We start from the raw sequence: 20693 nt of genomic DNA on the forward strand, positions 1-20693 counted from the left end.
CAACTATAAGACAACTGTGGACGCTAAGAATGGATCGTTTCCCATGTGGATAAATAAAAATGAATTGGAACCCATTCTTATCACGGCATTCATTGTAGAGTTGACTTGCATTCATTTGCTCTTTTATATTAGCAGATTTCTTACCGCTTTCTCTCTGCAGCAAGAAAGCAAACACTATTTATAACCTTACCTGCTTCTTCAATAGATCACACTTTTATTTTGCTTAGCAGTCCTCAAGAGACTTCAAGGACAGGAGGAAAGAGAGAACTCCTCTCTGACCAATAAACAGCACATGAGCTGTGGGGAGTCTCTTGTGTTTAGTAATATTAAAGCATTATCATTCTTCACTGTGCAAGGAGGGGGGAAGGGTTGGCACAGTGCAACCCTCCCAGAGCTGTGCACACTCCCCTTGTATGTCTGTATGTTTCACAGTGGAGGGTCTGGTACCAAATTCTGAACTTCATTCAAGATAGGGATGTTGAAGCTGTGGAGATGCTGCTGGATGACAGTTCCCATCATCCCTGGTTATTGGTCATGCTGGCCGGGGCTGACTGGAGCTGGAGTCTAGCATGTGGAGGGCCACAGGTTCCCTGTACTTGATTTAAGAACACCGATGCCTGGCTTTTTCATCATAGTAAAGAACAGCTTGTAAAGCATTAAGCAGCCCCGGATTTAGGGCAATACAGGTGGCTCCACAGCACAGAGGCAGTAAGCCAAGGGGGCACAAAATAATAATAATAATGAAGATGATAAAATCTATATTTATACAGGTACCTACTCAAAGTTAGGAAGTACCAAATTTTGTCCTTGCTCAAGGCACCATATTATCATCATGATCAAACCTTTGTTCTTAAATGTAAACTATGAATTGATCTCTGCCAGCGGTTCCTAATACAGTGGTGCCCCACAAGACGAATGCCTCGCAAGACGGAAAACTCGCTAGACGAAAGAGTTTTCCGTTTTGGAGGTGCTTCGCAAAACGAATCTCCCATGGGCTTGCTTCACCAGACGACAATGTCTTGCGAGTTCCTGCTGGTTTTTTCCCCCTTCCCCCCCTTTTTCTAAACCGCTAAGCCGCTTATCAGCTGATCCGATAAGCCGATAAGCCGCTAATAGCCTCTAAAAGCCTCTAATAGCACTAATAGCGCTAATCCGCTAATCCTTCAATGGGCTTGCTTCGCAAGACGAAAAAAACCGCTAGATGAAGAGAATCACAGAACGGATTCTTTTCGTCTTGCGAGGCACCACTGTAATAATAATATTTTATTTATATCCTGCCCTCCCCAGCCGAAGCCGGGCTCAGAGCGGCGAACAACAGTAAAATGATACAGCATTCTAAAATCATTTCATTATAAAATCAGTTCAAATCAGATTAATGGCAACCATTGGGCTAGAGTTCTGTGAGGATTGCCAAAGGAGGGGGTCAGGCTGTGCCCTGGCCAAAGGCCTGGTGGAACAGCTCCATCTTGCAGGCCCTGCAGAAAGATGTTAAGTCCCGCAGGGCCCTAGTCTCTTGTGACAGAGCGTTCCACCAGATTGGAGCCACAGCTGAAAAAGCCCTGGCTCTGGTTGAGGCCAGCCTAACCTCTCTGTGGCCTGGGACCTCCAAGGTGTTTTTGTTTGAAGACCGTAAGGTCCTCCGTGGGACATACCAGGAGAGGCGGTCCCGTAGGTAAGAGGGTCCTAGGCCGTATAGGGCTTTAAAGGTTAAAAACCAGCACGTAGATCAACTCTGCATCCCCAAATGGAAACCAGAGTTAGAGGTCATACATTTTCCATTATTGGGGAATAATCAGGAGCTCACGAAGTTAGTGGCTAAATATCTTTACAGTGGTGCCTCGCAAAACGAAAAGAATCCGTTCTGTGATTCTCTTCGTCTAGCGGTTTTTTTCGTCTTGCGAAGCAAGCCCATTGAAGGATTAGCGCTATTAGAGGCTTTTAGAGGCTTTTAGAGGCTTTTAGCGGCTTATCTGCTGATCGGATCAGATGATAAGCGGCTTAGCGGCTTAGAAAAGGGGGTAAAGGGGAAAAAACCAGCAGGAACTCGCAAGACATTGTCGTCTTGCGAAGCAAGCCCATAGGAGATTTGTTTCGCGAAGCACCTCCAAAACGGAAAACTCTTTCGTCTAGCGAGTTTTCCGTCTTGCGAGGCATTCGTCTTGCGGGGCACCACTGTATCTGGTTTTTTGGTCATCGAAACACATTGCAGACCTCTGATCTCCCTGGAGACCTAGAGCTGTAATGTTAGACCAAAATCTGTCCCTGCATTAAGGCAATGGTTGCTGGAGAATGGGGGAGACATCCAACCTTCCAGACCAGTTAGCAAAGAATCACGACTCCTTCAGCTCCTTCTTGAACTTCTCTGAAATCTATATTTTGCACTAATAAAATAAATGCCCAACTTCCTTCTCACTATTATTTAGGAAGCAACACATAACCACATCACCCCCACTTATAAGAAATTTCTACATTTTCTTTTTCCTTTCTTGCTTCTTTGACTTGAGACCACTGTGCACAGTGGTAGAAGATTTTGGAGTTTTATGATGAAGATGTACAGTGGTACCTCTGGTTGTGAACGGGATCCATTCCGAAGCCCCATTCGCAACATGAGCAGAACGCAACCTGCGTCTGCGAGGGTCGCAATTCGCCACTTCTGCGCATGCGCGTTACATCATTTTGAGCGTCTGTGCAGGTGCGAGCAACAAAACCTGGAAGTAACCCCTTCCGGTACTTCCGGGTCACCGCAAGACGCAACCTGAAAAGATTTAACCTGAAGCAAACGTAACAAGAGGTATGACTGTAAAATGATAAATCTTACACTGGACATTGGCACAGAAGCCCTCTGTGACAGACTCCCAACTTCCTTCTCTGATGGAATTCCATACCAAAACGCTCTGGGTGGGCTGGACCAAAGGAGAGGGTGGGTCAGCTCCCTCTCTCTTACAAAGCCAAATGCTTTCACATCACAATCAGGTTGGTAGCCATCCTTGTGCCTGGAGCATATAAGAGCTCAAACAAGTTTCTGCCCCTTTCCCGTCAGTCCCTTATTGCCCACCCCTCTACCTCGCCTTGCACCCTCTTGCTTTGTACTTACCAAGGGTTTGGTTTCATCCTCATCTTTGAAGTAAAAGAGCTGCTCCCCTTTAAGAACGAACCAGCGCGTGTGCCAAGTCTTCACAAAGCCTCCTTGCTTCCTCAGCCACCCACACTTAATGGCAACATGCCGCCCTTGGTTCAGCTGGGGACTCTCTGCAGAGCCATTGTGCTCTTCCATAATGAGGCTGGCAGACTCTCCTAGTTAGGGAAGAAGGAGGGGAGGTGGGAAAAAAGCTTTATTAGCTCAACTTCCATCACTTGTTAACAAACAGCAACAACACATCTTGTTGGAAGATTCAGGAAAAATAAAAGAAAGGACTTCTTCAACGCAGTGCAAAACTAAACTATGGACCTTGCTCCCCCAGGAGACAGGGGTGGCCCCCAGCTTGTATGTCTTTAAAAGAGGATTAGACAAATTAATAGCCGACTGGGCTATCAATGGCTACTAGCCATAATGACTATGCTCTGCCTCCACCGTTGGAGAAAGCAATGCTTCTGAATGCCAGTTACTGGATACCACAAGGCTGTTTGTAAAAAAACAATGAAAGTCACAGAACAGCGTTTATTTACAAATTAGAAATAAATGAATCAAGAGGATCGCAGGGCCACAGACACGCTTGGGGAGATAAAATAGAGATACAGAAATATGAAAACATCGATGAGAGATGAGAGGCAGGACAGAGATTTGGATACACTTCAAAATTCAGACTGCGGGAAGCCGTAAATTTAAGATTATAATTTGGAAGACTATTTGATTTTTTCTATTTTGGTTTTTTATTTTATTGGATTGTGATTTGATATATTAATTGGATGTTTTTATTGGAAAATTAATAAACACTCAAACAAAACAAAAAATAAAGAAATCAAATGAAGACGAGAGGTCAACATTTCCTTAGGCCTGTCCAGATCATATAATTATTTTATTTTAAATTGGGGAAGGAGACTCATGTGCACCTTCAAAGATGCGATGAAACAGATGGCTAAGGCTGATTCTTCTATATATATATATATATATATATATATATATATATATATATATATATATATATATATTTGCTTTCGTAGATTTTCACGGGTACAGGAATGCAGGTTTTGGTGTTTTCGGGTATCTTCCCGTGTAAGAGTTGGGGTGTCTAGGCGACGTTTCGACGAGGTCTCACTCGTCATCTTCAGGCTGGTGCTTTCGGCTTCTTGTTACTAGAACAGAGCAGGATCTCAGTGTTTGAGTTCCTATAAATACTGTGGAGGGGGTGTGGTGTATAGCCTCCAACGTTCTGGGCAGAGAGGAAGTTCCCAGGTTATTGTGCCTTTTCTTCTTTTGTTCATTAATTACTTGAGGGATATCTTGAGTGATTTCTTGAGTGATATTCTGAGTACCACTTAGGAGGGTCATTAGGTGTGGATTAGTTGCTAAAGCTTTCGTGTCTTGACCTCTTGAGCTTGTGAAGAGTTTTTCTGAGTTTTTCTGAGAAGAGTTTTTCTGAGAAGATGGCTGTACTGCACTTAGTTGTGCTCTGGCTTGGCTTCGTGTATAGGGGCGAGCTGTGGTTTTGTGCCCTGTGCCAGCCAGATCTGTGTAGGGATTGCAGGGGGGTGCAGCATCCGGAGGTGCCACTATGGTTTGGCTAATGGATGGTATCTGTAATTTATCTGTGGAGAGGGTCTGGGTTTGGGTCTGGTGTGGTTGATTGGAGATGGCGTTCTGTGTGCCTCTGGTTCTGGTGTCGGTTTTTGTGGGGAGGGCTAATTTCCAGATGTCTGGCAGGCGGGACGTGTCGTCACGCTTGTTCATGTTGTGAGGGTGTTTCTCTATCTCGATGGCTTCCATGATTATTCTCTTGTGGTGATGTTCCATGTTAAAGAGCAATTTGGAATCTGCAAAATTAATTTCGTGTCCTGTTTCTTTCATGTGTTGGTAAAGAGAGGAAGTTTTTTCTTCTTTTTTGACGGCATTCTTGTGTTCTGCGATACGTGCATTTATTCGTCTGTTTGTTTGTCCAATGTACGTGGCTGGGCAGACTTTGCAGGGTATTTCATAGACCCCTTGGTTTTCTAACTGGATTTTATCTTTTGGGTTTCTGAGGATATTGGCTATTTTTTGGTTGGTGCAAAAGGCTGTTTTGATATTGTGTTTATGGAGGATTTTGCTAATTTTATCTGTGGTGCCCTTGATATAAGGAAGGAGGGCCATGCCATTGTTTTCTTCTGTGTCTTGGTTTTTGGGGGGTGTTTCTTTTTGGATTAGCTTCGTAACCCTGTTTTGCTGGTATCCGTTGGCGATTAACACATTTGAGAGATTCTGTAACTCAGTTGTCAAGTGGTCTTCGTCAGCCAGGCGTTTGGTTCTGGAGATGAGAGTCTTGGCTACGGAGTTTATTTGTGCAGGGTGGTGGTGTGATTGTGCATGTAAGTAGCGGTTGGTGTGTGTTTTTTTCCGGTAGATAGTGTGTCCTAGGGAGCCATCAGGTTTTTTGTAGATTAGGACGTCAAGGAAGGGAAGTTGGTTGTTGGCTTCTATTTCCATAGTGAATTGTATTTTGGGGTGTAGGCTGTTGAGATGTGTGAGGAAGCTATCTAGTTTTTCCTTCCCGTGTGGCCAAATTACAAAGGTGTCGTCAACATATCTGAGCCAAAGTTTGGGTTTGTGTTCTGACTTGTCTAAAGCATTGGTTTCAAAGTGTTCCATGTACAGATTTGCGATGACCGGTGAGAGGGGTGATCCCATAGGTGCTCCTTCTATCTGTTTGTATCTTTGTCCATTGTGGATGAAGTACGTGTTGGTTAGGCAGTGGTTGGTCAGGTCCAGGATGTATTCGGGGGGATTGTATTTGTTTTGAATGGCTGTCAAGGCTTCATTAATGGGCACTTGTGTGAAGAGAGATACAACATCGAAGCTCACAAGTAGGTCATCGGGATGTAGGTTTTGCTTCTTTATTGTTTCTATGAACTGGAAGGAGTTTGTAACGTGTGAAGCGATAGATTCTGCATAGGGCTGAAGTTGCTTAGCGAGAAATTTAGCGAGATTTTGTAGAGGTGAGCCTATGGAGCTGACTATTGGTCTGAGTGGTGTTCCTTCTTTGTGTATCTTGGGGAGACCGTAGAGTTTGGGGCATCTGGATGATTTTTCTCTGGGGATGATTCTTAGCTGGATTTCTTCACTGATAGGAGAGGCTTTTATTTTGGATTTGGTGGTTTTTTCCAGATAGGTGGTGGGATCTGTTTTTATAGGTTGGTAGGTAGGGTCTTGGAGTAGATTTGATAGTTTTGCTTGGTAGTCCGATGTGTTCATCACAACAGTGGCATTACCTTTGTCTGCTGGGAGAATGATTATGTTGTTGTCTTTCTTCAGGTTGGTGAGTGCTTTCTGTTCTTCTTTGTGTAAATTGCTTCTGGGTGGTTTGCTGGAGCAGAGGATGTTGGTGACTTCGAGTCTGATTTTATTGGCTTCATCTGGGTTGATTTTGGTTAGGCTAGCTTCGACTCCGCATATGATGTTTTCCGTGGGGATGCGTCTCGGGGCGACTGCAAAGTTGAAGCCTTTGGAGAGTACTTTGGTTTCAGTTGAGGTGAGGATCCTGTCTGATATGTTATGTACTGTTTGTTTCATGGGTTGTTGTGGAGGGTGGCTGGGCTTCTGGCGTTTCTCTAGTTTGTGGAGTTTGTTGGTGTGTGTGTCTGTCTTATGTGAGGACTCTGTTTCAGCTCTCCAAACGGCTAGTTGTTTGCATTTGTCCCAGAGTGCAGGGTGGATTTTGTTACAGAGTTTGAGGTGAAGAGTGAGCAGATCTTTGTTGGTTTGGTTTAGTAGGTATCTTTTCTTATGTAGTTCGTTTCTGATTAGGGATAGTTCAGTTCGTTTCAGGATCCTTTCGGTAGCTGGGGTTTTAGAGTGGAATTTAAGTTGGAAGCATGTGGGAATTAAGTTGTTGTCTCGGCAGTTGCGTAGGAACAAGAGATCACATAAGATGGTGGCTCTTCGGATTTCTAGTTTCTCGTAGGTTCTTGTCAGCTGGAAGGTTTCCTCCCCGTAGAGGTGAGATATTTGCTTTCGTAGATTTTCACGGGTACAGGAATGCAGGTTTTGGTGTTTTCGGGTATCTTCCCGTGTAAGAGTTGGGGTGTCTAGGCGACGTTTCGACGAGGTCTCACTCGTCATCTTCAGGCTGGTGCTTTCGGCTTCTTGTTACTAGAACAGAGCAGGATCTCAGTGTTTGAGTTCCTATAAATACTGTGGAGGGGGTGTGGTGTATAGCCTCCAACGTTCTGGGCAGAGAGGAAGTTCCCAGGTTATTGTGCCTTTTCTTCTTTTGTTCATTAATTACTTGAGGGATATCTTGAGTGATTTCTTGAGTGATATTCTGAGTACCACTTAGGAGGGTCATTAGGTGTGGATTAGTTGCTAAAGCTTTCGTGTCTTGACCTCTTGAGCTTGTGAAGAGTTTTTCTGAGTTTTTCTGAGAAGAGTTTTTCTGAGAAGATGGCTGTACTGCACTTAGTTGTGCTCTGGCTTGGCTTCGTGTATAGGGGCGAGCTGTGGTTTTGGCTGGCACAGGGCACAAAACCACAGCTCGCCCCTATACACGAAGCCAAGCCAGAGCACAACTAAGTGCAGTACAGCCATCTTCTCAGAAAAACTCTTCTCAGAAAAACTCAGAAAAACTCTTCACAAGCTCAAGAGGTCAAGACACGAAAGCTTTAGCAACTAATCCACACCTAATGACCCTCCTAAGTGGTACTCAGAATATCACTCAAGAAATCACTCAAGATATCCCTCAAGTAATTAATGAACAAAAGAAGAAAAGGCACAATAACCTGGGAACTTCCTCTCTGCCCAGAACGTTGGAGGCTATACACCACACCCCCTCCACATTATTTATAGGAACTCAAACACTGAGATCCTGCTCTGTTCTAGTAACAAGAAGCCGAAAGCACCAGCCTGAAGATGACGAGTGAGACCTCGTCGAAACGTCGCCTAGACACCCCAACTCTTACACGGGAAGATACCCGAAAACACCAAAACCTGCATTCCTGTACCCGTGAAAATCTACGAAAGCAAATATCTCACCTCTACGGGGAGGAAACCTTCCAGCTGACAAGAACCTACGAGAAACTAGAAATCCGAAGAGCCACCATCTTATGTGATCTCTTGTTCCTACGCAACTGCCGAGACAACAACTTAATTCCCACATGCTTCCAACTTAAATTCCACTCTAAAACCCCAGCTACCGAAAGGATCCTGAAACGAACTGAACTATCCCTAATCAGAAACGAACTACATAAGAAAAGATACCTACTAAACCAAACCAACAAAGATCTGCTCACTCTTCACCTCAAACTCTGTAACAAAATCCACCCTGCACTCTGGGACAAATGCAAACAACTAGCCGTTTGGAGAGCTGAAACAGAGTCCTCACATAAGACAGACACACACACCAACAAACTCCACAAACTAGAGAAACGCCAGAAGCCCAGCCACCCTCCACAACAACCCATGAAACAAACAGTACATAACATATCAGACAGGATCCTCACCTCAACTGAAACCAAAGTACTCTCCAAAGGCTTCAACTTTGCAGTCGCCCCGAGACGCATCCCCACGGAAAACATCATATGCGGAGTCGAAGCTAGCCTAACCAAAATCAACCCAGATGAAGCCAATAAAATCAGACTCGAAGTCACCAACATCCTCTGCTCCAGCAAACCACCCAGAAGCAATTTACACAAAGAAGAACAGAAAGCACTCACCAACCTGAAGAAAGACAACAACATAATCATTCTCCCAGCAGACAAAGGTAATGCCACTGTTGTGATGAACACATCGGACTACCAAGCAAAACTATCAAATCTACTCCAAGACCCTACCTACCAACCTATAAAAACAGATCCCACCACCTATCTGGAAAAAACCACCAAATCCAAAATAAAAGCCTCTCCTATCAGTGAAGAAATCCAGCTAAGAATCATCCCCAGAGAAAAATCATCCAGATGCCCCAAACTCTACGGTCTCCCCAAGATACACAAAGAAGGAACACCACTCAGACCAATAGTCAGCTCCATAGGCTCACCTCTACAAAATCTCGCTAAATTTCTCGCTAAGCAACTTCAGCCCTATGCAGAATCTATCGCTTCACACGTTACAAACTCCTTCCAGTTCATAGAAACAATAAAGAAGCAAAACCTACATCCCGATGACCTACTTGTGAGCTTCGATGTTGTATCTCTCTTCACACAAGTGCCCATTAATGAAGCCTTGACAGCCATTCAAAACAAATACAATCCCCCCGAATACATCCTGGACCTGACCAACCACTGCCTAACCAACACGTACTTCATCCACAATGGACAAAGATACAAACAGATAGAAGGAGCACCTATGGGATCACCCCTCTCACCGGTCATCGCAAATCTGTACATGGAACACTTTGAAACCAATGCTTTAGACAAGTCAGAACACAAACCCAAACTTTGGCTCAGATATGTTGACGACACCTTTGTAATTTGGCCACACGGGAAGGAAAAACTAGATAGCTTCCTCACACATCTCAACAGCCTACACCCCAAAATACAATTCACTATGGAAATAGAAGCCAACAACCAACTTCCCTTCCTTGACGTCCTAATCTACAAAAAACCTGATGGCTCCCTAGGACACACTATCTACCGGAAAAAAACACACACCAACCGCTACTTACATGCACAATCACACCACCACCCTGCACAAATAAACTCCGTAGCCAAGACTCTCATCTCCAGAACCAAACGCCTGGCTGACGAAGACCACTTGACAACTGAGTTACAGAATCTCTCAAATGTGTTAATCGCCAACGGATACCAGCAAAACAGGGTTACGAAGCTAATCCAAAAAGAAACACCCCCCAAAAACCAAGACACAGAAGAAAACAATGGCATGGCCCTCCTTCCTTATATCAAGGGCACCACAGATAAAATTAGCAAAATCCTCCATAAACACAATATCAAAACAGCCTTTTGCACCAACCAAAAAATAGCCAATATCCTCAGAAACCCAAAAGATAAAATCCAGTTAGAAAACCAAGGGGTCTATGAAATACCCTACAAAGTCTGCCCAGCCACGTACATTGGACAAACAAACAGACGAATAAATGCACGTATCGCAGAACACAAGAATGCCGTCAAAAAAGAAGAAAAAACTTCCTCTCTTTACCAACACATGAAAGAAACAGGACACGAAATTAATTTTGCAGATTCCAAATTGCTCTTTAACATGGAACATCACCACAAGAGAATAATCATGGAAGCCATCGAGATAGAGAAACACCCTCACAACATGAACAAGCGTGACGACACGTCCCGCCTGCCAGACATCTGGAAATTAGCCCTCCCCACAAAAACCGACACCAGAACCAGAGGCACACAGAACGCCATCTCCAATCAACCACACCAGACCCAAACCCAGACCCTCTCCACAGATAAATTACAGATACCATCCATTAGCCAAACCATAGTGGCACCTCCGGATGCTGCACCCCCCTGCAATCCCTACACAGATCTGGCTGGCACAGGGCACAAAACCACAGCTCGCCCCTATACACGAAGCCAAGCCAGAGCACAACTAAGTGCAGTACAGCCATCTTCTCAGAAAAACTCTTCTCAGAAAAACTCAGAAAAACTCTTCACAAGCTCAAGAGGTCAAGACACGAAAGCTTTAGCAACTAATCCACACCTAATGACCCTCCTAAGTGGTACTCAGAATATCACTCAAGAAATCACTCAAGATATCCCTCAAGTAATTAATGAACAAAAGAAGAAAAGGCACAATAACCTGGGAACTTCCTCTCTGCCCAGAACGTTGGAGGCTATACACCACACCCCCTCCACATTATTTATAGGAACTCAAACACTGAGATCCTGCTCTGTTCTAGTAACAAGAAGCCGAAAGCACCAGCCTGAAGATGACGAGTGAGACCTCGTCGAAACGTCGCCTAGACACCCCAACTCTTACACGGGAAGATACCCGAAAACACCAAAACCTGCATTCCTGTACCCGTGAAAATCTACGAAAGCAAATATCTCACCTCTACGGGGAGGAAACCTTCCAGCTGACAAGAACCTACGAGAAACTAGAAATCCGAAGAGCCACCATCTTATGTGATCTCTTGTTCCTACGCAACTGCCGAGACAACAACTTAATTCCCACATGCTTCCAACTTAAATTCCACTCTAAAACCCCAGCTACCGAAAGGATCCTGAAACGAACTGAACTATCCCTAATCAGAAACGAACTACATAAGAAAAGATACCTACTAAACCAAACCAACAAAGATCTGCTCACTCTTCACCTCAAACTCTGTAACAAAATCCACCCTGCACTCTGGGACAAATGCAAACAACTAGCCGTTTGGAGAGCTGAAACAGAGTCCTCACATAAGACAGACACACACACCAACAAACTCCACAAACTAGAGAAACGCCAGAAGCCCAGCCACCCTCCACAACAACCCATGAAACAAACAGTACATAACATATCAGACAGGATCCTCACCTCAACTGAAACCAAAGTACTCTCCAAAGGCTTCAACTTTGCAGTCGCCCCGAGACGCATCCCCACGGAAAACATCATATGCGGAGTCGAAGCTAGCCTAACCAAAATCAACCCAGATGAAGCCAATAAAATCAGACTCGAAGTCACCAACATCCTCTGCTCCAGCAAACCACCCAGAAGCAATTTACACAAAGAAGAACAGAAAGCACTCACCAACCTGAAGAAAGACAACAACATAATCATTCTCCCAGCAGACAAAGGTAATGCCACTGTTGTGATGAACACATCGGACTACCAAGCAAAACTATCAAATCTACTCCAAGACCCTACCTACCAACCTATAAAAACAGATCCCACCACCTATCTGGAAAAAACCACCAAATCCAAAATAAAAGCCTCTCCTATCAGTGAAGAAATCCAGCTAAGAATCATCCCCAGAGAAAAATCATCCAGATGCCCCAAACTCTACGGTCTCCCCAAGATACACAAAGAAGGAACACCACTCAGACCAATAGTCAGCTCCATAGGCTCACCTCTACAAAATCTCGCTAAATTTCTCGCTAAGCAACTTCAGCCCTATGCAGAATCTATCGCTTCACACGTTACAAACTCCTTCCAGTTCATAGAAACAATAAAGAAGCAAAACCTACATCCCGATGACCTACTTGTGAGCTTCGATGTTGTATCTCTCTTCACACAAGTGCCCATTAATGAAGCCTTGACAGCCATTCAAAACAAATACAATCCCCCCGAATACATCCTGGACCTGACCAACCACTGCCTAACCAACACGTACTTCATCCACAATGGACAAAGATACAAACAGATAGAAGGAGCACCTATGGGATCACCCCTCTCACCGGTCATCGCAAATCTGTACATGGAACACTTTGAAACCAATGCTTTAGACAAGTCAGAACACAAACCCAAACTTTGGCTCAGATATGTTGACGACACCTTTGTAATTTGGCCACACGGGAAGGAAAAACTAGATAGCTTCCTCACACATCTCAACAGCCTACACCCCAAAATACAATTCACTATGGAAATAGAAGCCAACAACCAACTTCCCTTCCTTGACGTCCTAATCTACAAAAAATCTGATGGCTCCCTAGGACACACTATCTACCGGAAAAAAACACACACCAACCGCTACTTACATGCACAATCACACCACCACCCTGCACAAATAAACTCCGTAGCCAAGACTCTCATCTCCAGAACCAAACGCCTGGCTGACGAAGACCACTTGACAACTGAGTTACAGAATCTCTCAAATGTGTTAATCGCCAACGGATACCAGCAAAACAGGGTTACGAAGCTAATCCAAAAAGAAACACCCCCCAAAAACCAAGACACAGAAGAAAACAATGGCATGGCCCTCCTTCCTTATATCAAGGGCACCACAGATAAAATTAGCAAAATCCTCCATAAACACAATATCAAAACAGCCTTTTGCACCAACCAAAAAATAGCCAATATCCTCAGAAACCCAAAAGATAAAATCCAGTTAGAAAACCAAGGGGTCTATGAAATACCCTGCAAAGTCTGCCCAGCCACGTACATTGGACAAACAAACAGACGAATAAATGCACGTATCGCAGAACACAAGAATGCCGTCAAAAAAGAAGAAAAAACTTCCTCTCTTTACCAACACATGAAAGAAACAGGACACGAAATTAATTTTGCAGATTCCAAATTGCTCTTTAACATGGAACATCACCACAAGAGAATAATCATGGAAGCCATCGAGATAGAGAAACACCCTCACAACATGAACAAGCGTGACGACACGTCCCGCCTGCCAGACATCTGGAAATTAGCCCTCCCCACAAAAACCGACACCAGAACCAGAGGCACACAGAACGCCATCTCCAATCAACCACACCAGACCCAAACCCAGACCCTCTCCACAGATAAATTACAGATACCATCCATTAGCCAAACCATAGTGGCACCTCCGGATGCTGCACCCCCCTGCAATCCCTACACAGATCTGGCTGGCACAGGGCACAAAACCACAGCTCGCCCCTATACACGAAGCCAAGCCAGAGCACAACTAAGTGCAGTACAGCCATCTTCTCAGAAAAACTCTTCTCAGAAAAACTCAGAAAAACTCTTCACAAGCTCAAGAGGTCAAGACACGAAAGCTTTAGCAACTAATCCACACCTAATGACCCTCCTAAGTGGTACTCAGAATATCACTCAAGAAATCACTCAAGATATCCCTCAAGTAATTAATGAACAAAAGAAGAAAAGGCACAATAACCTGGGAACTTCCTCTCTGCCCAGAACGTTGGAGGCTATACACCACACCCCCTCCACAGTATTTATAGGAACTCAAACACTGAGATCCTGCTCTGTTCTAGTAACAAGAAGCCGAAAGCACCAGCCTGAAGATGACGAGTGAGACCTCGTCGAAACGTCGCCTAGACACCCCAACTCTTACACGGGAAGATACCCGAAAACACCAAAACCTGCATATATATATATATATATATATGTTAAACAGGAGGCAATGGTTAGTTGAATACGTGTTTATTTTTCAGCAAGCCCGTGGTCCTTTTGGAGGACTGCTTGGCATCCTTGATCTCTTACAATTAGAGCAAGCTTTGGTGTGCTTGTCTGCGCCCCAAGTCCAAGCTGCAAGGTTTCTCTCTTAGGGTGGCCATGTATCCTTCTTTGCAGAGAACAGCCCTCTCTTTGAATGGCTCACCAATCAAGTTGAGCTTATAAGGAACCACAAGAAAGCAGAACGTGGGCGATGAAGTTGCCCGTCAACAATTGTCCTGTTATATTTTCAAGTTTGAATGGATGGTTTTATTGTTTTAAGGTTTGTTGGATTATTTTTCTGTTTCTGTATTTTACCACTTTGATGGGTTTATGCTGTGAAGTGGTCTATACATTTTAATCGTGATAATAAAAATGATCATCAACATCATCATCATCACTATGCAGACACACAGGCCACTTTATTGCAGTCTCCCCTGTCTACTTCTACTGAATTCTAGTATTTCCCCCCTAAAAGTTTATTTATACATAATGCATTTTTATGCCATTCCACGGTGTCTTTAAAGGATGCATTCCCTCTCTTTTCTTGGTGTGATGTATAATGTCTGTCTGTTCTTGAAGAAGGAAGGTTTTTGAACTTGCACTAACTCCTGCTGCTTCTTGGATGGCAAGCTGGAAGGTCATGTGATGAGAGAGAGAGAGAGAGAGAGAGAGAGAGAGAGAGAGAGAGAGAGAGAGAGAGAGAGAGAGAGCCCCTCCATACCCATGGAAATGGAGGGGACAACACAGTAGCCTTGGCAGGTCTTTGCACAATAGACTCCTGTGTATGTTGAGGGAAGCTTTCACGGAGGGCGGAAACAAATTCTGGGACGCCTGGGAGCACGCAGCAAACATCTGTGAAATACTTTTAGTTCAGGAAGCCAGACTAAATTAAGAGGCTGAGGGTGGAAATGAAACCAGACACAATTCAGATGTGTAATGGACTTTTTTGTATGTGTGTCAAAACTCAAAGTTTCCAGATAGGACATGAATCTTCTTGGCTGCTTTTGCATCTTTGGCCTATGATCACCTGGACACACATCAAGGACAAATGCTTCATTGCTGCTTAAGAAGTTGAATAACAACAACAAAAGATTTGGCTTTGATTTTGATTTTAGCTTGCACAGACCTGAAAAGAAATCAAGATGCAGAAACGGTGTCCCCAAAAGTTCCAGAAACTGACCCTTGTAGGAGCAGCAGAAGACAGTGCATATTTAAAGTCCCCATCCCATTTGTGACTATGCTAAGATGCTAAGCTATCTAGTCTCCTTGCCTTAATAAAGGTTTTGACTGCTGCAAAAGCATAAGGAAAGCAAGGCTGGCAAAAAAAAAAAGTTGAATGCCCTTCACTTTAATAATTCACGTATTTTGTAGCTGTGAATTGTTAAAATTAGGGGCATCCATTTATACTTGCAAAATACATGTATATATATTTATGCTGGGAAGCAGCAAGTGATAGGTTTCGAGGCAGGAAATTAAGTTGTTCAGTGACTTATGGGTGGATTTTGTTTCCTCAGTTAGAAATCTTATCTAGGCAAAAAACTTTACTGCAGGTTTGGTGATAAGGCTTAATACCAGGGATGCAGAACCTATGGTTCTCCAGACCATCTTGGACTCCAACTCCCATCAGTCCTCATGACTGATTGTCAAGGATGATGGGACTCTGGAGGGCCATAGGTTCCCTGTCCTTGGTTAGGGAATTTTGTGAAAGTGAAATGTAATAAACTGAAAAATTCTTTCAACAGCCTAATACTTAAATAATGTTCTGCATTCAAAAACACAAACAGCTGGTCAACATTATTTAGTCCAGTTAAGTACCACTATATAGTGGCAGCAGCTACTATTTATTTCCCCCCACTAGTCTTGTGCCTGGTTTATCTGATTTCATCATCTTCACTATGGCCAAGTTATCTGTTACTTTTGAAAACATTTCCTAAACCAAACCAAATGTTTCACAATGACCGCTCCCCGCTTAAAACGGGGGGGGGGCGCCCTTTGCGTGGGCGCGTGCAGCCCCTAGATCTGGAGCGGCCCCAACAGCATAGGCTTGGCTTTGCCTTCCCTCAGGTGTGATACCTGGAGGTCTCCGCCTACCTCAGTCAGTTGTCCAATCCCACCTGGGGGAAGCGTTGCCAAGGAGACCAGGCCAGGTAGGGGAGGGATTACCTGCCCACACAATAGAGGGAGGATCTTACCTAGGAATCCTCACTTGGCTCCAGAGCTTCTCCCACCCTACCCACCCTCAGTTAATGTCTTATTTTGCAGGTTAACTTTTCTTCACAGGTTTGCAGGTTAACTTTTCTTCACAGGTATGCGGGCGCTGCTACGTTAAGGTCGCTGTTAAAGGGCCGGAAAGGAATTTCCCTGCATTGGCAGGTTTCGCCTTTCCCGTAGCAAAACGTCACAACTTTGGCGGTATCAGGCCTTGGGCGGAATCCTTTTGTCCATCTTCCTCTTGCGGCGGCGACACCAGGGTTCCCCGTTAAAGGGGTTTTCTGAAAGGAGGCTTTGGCCGTACACCGAAAGGTCGTCATTGCTCTCTCCTGCGGCGGCGGCGTTACGGGGGCGGCCATCTCTGCTTGAACATATGTTCTCCAGAGCCGGCCCATCCCCCCCACACACACTGGATAACCCTGATGCTCCCTAGGTCCCCGGCTGGGGACCGGGGAGGGAGAACGCCCAATGCCTGAGCCAAGGTCTACCCACATTTGAAATTTAATAAAGTTGTGGCCAATTTAATCCCATAGCACGTTGTCATGAGTCGTTATTCCACATGACGGGGGGACCGTGCAGGATCTGGGGACTCCGCCTGTCCACGCAAACTTGAGCAGAAGCAACTAGCAATTACTTTGATGCACTGCAAGGCAGTATTGAAAGTTTGGGCCCCAATGAAGCACGGCGAAGACCTGCTTGTTCCAAGAACTTCAATTTAATTATATCTTCTAAAGGATAAGCCATCAGATATTCTTTCTAATGAGACTGGTGAAGGCAGTCTTTGAAACTATATAAAACCTCCACACCCACCCACACCCCAGTATCGGCTTCCACAATAAATAATGTCCTAATACAAGTTAAGCTCCTGATTTAAACACATTCGATTGCAAAGGCTGTTTTATACTTCAGGTTTGAGTGTTACATGAGAGCAGTGAAACTAATTCTGCAGGTGTTCTTCCCCTTATGCATAAGCATGTGCTAGAGCAGGCCTGAGCAATGACAAACCTAGACAGCATTCTAGACAGCATCTTAAAAAGCAGAGGCATCACCTTGCCAACAAAGGTCCGTATTGTTAAAGCTATGGTTTCCCCAGTAGTGATGTATGGAAGTGAGAGCTGGACCATAAAGAAGGCTGATTGCCGAAGAATTGATGCTTTTGAATTATGGTGCTGGAGGAGACTCTTGAGAGTCCCATGGACTGCAAGAAGATCAAACCTCTACATTCTTAAGGAAATCAGCCCCGAGTGCTCACTGGAAGGACAGATCGTGAAGCTGAAGCTCCAATACTTTGGCCACCTCGTGAGAAGAGAAGACTCCCTGGAAAAGATCCTGATGTTGGGAAAGATGGAGGGCACAAGGAGAAGGGGACAACAGAGGACGAGATGGCTGGACAGTGTTCTCGAAGCTACCAACATGAGTTTGACCAAACTGCGGGAGGCAGTGGAAGACAGGAGTGCCTGGCGTGCTCTGGTCCATGGGGTCACGAAGAGTCGGACACAAATAAATAACTAAACAACAACAACAGAGCAGGCCTGGGTGTCACAGACTGGTTGGACACAGAGGAATAGTGGGAGGAACCAGCTGGGGAACCCCTAAGGGTAGAAGACTCACAGCCAGGGGAATGGTGGTGGGACGATGATGAGTGATCAGAGGGAGCAGATTAGGAAGAGGTGTCGGAAGCTGAAGAGGTAACAGGGCTTAGTGAGAGGGGAGAGTCTGTGGCAGTGATAAGTCCAGACTCAGAGCAAGAAGCAGAAGCAGGAGAGCAAGCAGGCCCAGGGGCAGAGATGAGTCTGGCTGGTGAAGAGACATGGGTGTCTCTCCCTCCTGCTGCAAGCTCCTCTCCCCCTGGTGTCCCAGAACCAGGAGAGGTATGAAGAGAGCAGTGGAGAAGTCAGCTTCATGCAGGCACAGTCTCCAATTGCTTGGGGAAAACCCTGCAGAGGAGGGGACATATGCAGCTGTGGAGATGCGGAGAACTTCAATCTCAGCAACTGCTTTATGGGGGCAAGATCTACCAAGGATGAGTTGCTGTGCTCATTAGACCCGATACTCCTGTGCAGACCCTGTTTTTGCTAATAAAGACTTAACTCCAACTTGCTCAGTGTGGTTTACTGGTGGCTTGCTCCTGTCACTGGGGAAACCTGCAGTCCTCCATATGTTCTTGAACTACAGCTCCTGTCATCCCTATCCACTGGCCATGTTGTCTGGGGCTTATGGGAACTGGAGTCCAACACCATCTGTAGGGTACCACATCGGCTATGCTACCACTGTGCTAGAATAATTTTCTGCTCCTCCAACCATTTGATTGCATCAGATTTCTTTCAATCCAAACCAATTACATTCCCTTAAAAGCAATAAAGGAATACTGAAAGCACTTCTGTACATAGTAGCCAATTGTCTATACAGCTTGACTCAAACAAAAGCTATCTTTTCATCATGGAATGGGTAGTTGCTTTGCTTCTGGAATGAAAGGGTTTTAAATGCACACAAAGTGACTTCTAAGGTCTCTATTTATTCACTTCTGTATGGAGCCGTAATACTTTGGAACTAGTTCAATAAAGGGGGAAATATGTCACCATGGAAAGACATCTATTTATTGACTTTTATTGGCTTTGGGGAAAAGGTCCATAGGCAGGATCAAAATAATGTTTCCAAGACATCAAAGTCTTGCCGAAACAGAACAATTTAGATTCAGCTTCTGCTAGAGCTGTGTCACAGATGTTTCCAACAGAAGGAAACAGGGCAAAAACTTAGCAAAACATCTATGGAAAGCTCAGATTCTGCCAATTTCCAGAATCAAATTTAGAAAATCAGTTTCCTTATAGGACACGCATACATTCTAATAAGATGTATAGCCAAACAAGAAAAGAAAAGAAAAATAGAGCGAAACAAAGAAAGAAATGAAACAAAAAGAGAAAAACAAACAAACTCCTCATTTGCCATTTTAATGCCCATTCACCTAGTCTGGAGAGATCCTTTGAACCACCATCATGGCAGCAGTCTCCACCCCAGCCATCACAAATTTGTCGCTATATCTGAAATGAGGCTACACTTGTAGATATGTAGGCTAAGTTCACAAAGGCACAAATATCACATTGGCTGCTCCTCTGACCTTGCCCTTCACTGCTATATACTTGATCATCTGCAGTCAGGACCACTTTAAAGAGCTTACATGTACCTACATTTCCTTCCATCCATCCTTTGCTACCTTTCCTCCTTCCCTTCTCTTCTCACCACCCTGTCTGCAAACTTAAGAAGAACTTGATGGATCAAGGCCAACGGCCAACCTGGTCCAGCATCATCTTCCCAAAGTGGCCAAAAAGATGGCCATGGCAAGCCTGCAAGCAGGACCTGGGTGCAACAGCGCTCTCCCTACCTGTGATTCCACGCAAATTGCCGTTCAAAAGCACATTGCCCCCAGAAATTGGAGGCAGAACAGAGCCATCATGACCAGTAGCCACTGATAGCTTTGTCCTCCATAAATGTGTCCAACCCTCTCTTAAAGCCATCCAAGTTTATTGACATCTGTTCAGATTGTAAGTTCCTTGGGGCAGAGAGCTGCATTTTCTTTCTGCCTTCCTGCAGTGCCTCCCCCACTGATGTTATGCATTAGGAAAAGGAAAGGAAAGCAGGTGAGATTTCGACCTGACACTGCTTGACCCTCTCTCCTCTACCATTGCCAATAACAAAAGCAAATTGGAGCTACTGCTTTTTAAAGATCCCAGAGGATAGATAAATGTGTTTATTTTCCTATTTAAAAAGAAGGGAGAGGGAGAAATGAGCTCACTGTCATGAGGCAGAAAACCTGATACGAACCAAAAAGAAAAAGAAAGGAAAGGAAAGAAACAAGCTCTGTGAGACTTTTGGCTGCTGGGGAGGGAAGGAAATGCGATGGTTGTTGCCTGCATTAAGCACCAAATTAGTGTCATCCTCACGACGAGTGCTGCCCCTGGCAAAACCTCACTCCTGGGAACAATGTGGGAGCACTGAATGCTTTAATTATCAGGCACGGCAATACACTTTCCAGAGGTCATGCTTCCGACTGCCGATCGCAGGGGGGAGTCTGACAAGCAGCCCCTGCAGCTCTGCAGCTTATCACTACTTAGAACATGAATGCACGTGGCTTCTTGTACACCTGGGAGGCAGCAGTCCTATTGTGCTAAATGCATTTCACATTGGAACTTGGGAAACTGCTTTATACCAAACCAGACCACTGATCCATCTAGTTCAGAATTGTCTTATCTACACCGACTGGCAGTGGATCCCAAGAGTTTCAACAGGTGTCTTTCTCAATCCTGGGAAAGCTGCC

The 20693-nt window shown here is 44.7% G+C and overlaps 1 protein-coding gene across 3 annotated transcripts in view; it reads right to left on the reverse strand.

Annotated features, from left to right (window-relative positions):
- Window positions 1-20693, reverse strand: part of ARHGAP24 (Rho GTPase activating protein 24) — a 461665-nt gene that overhangs the window by 289789 nt on the left and 151183 nt on the right. For all 3 annotated transcript variants that reach the window (XM_081207048.1, XM_081207049.1, XM_081207050.1), the window contains one exon: window positions 3095-3294. In XM_081207048.1, coding sequence (XP_081063174.1) covers window positions 3095-3294 — 200 coding nt within the window. The remainder of the gene's footprint in view (window positions 1-3094; window positions 3295-20693) is intronic.

Source organism: Podarcis bocagei, assembly GCF_964188305.1.
Source record: "Podarcis bocagei genome assembly, chromosome: 9".
Lineage (NCBI taxonomy): Eukaryota > Metazoa > Chordata > Lepidosauria > Squamata > Lacertidae > Podarcis > Podarcis bocagei.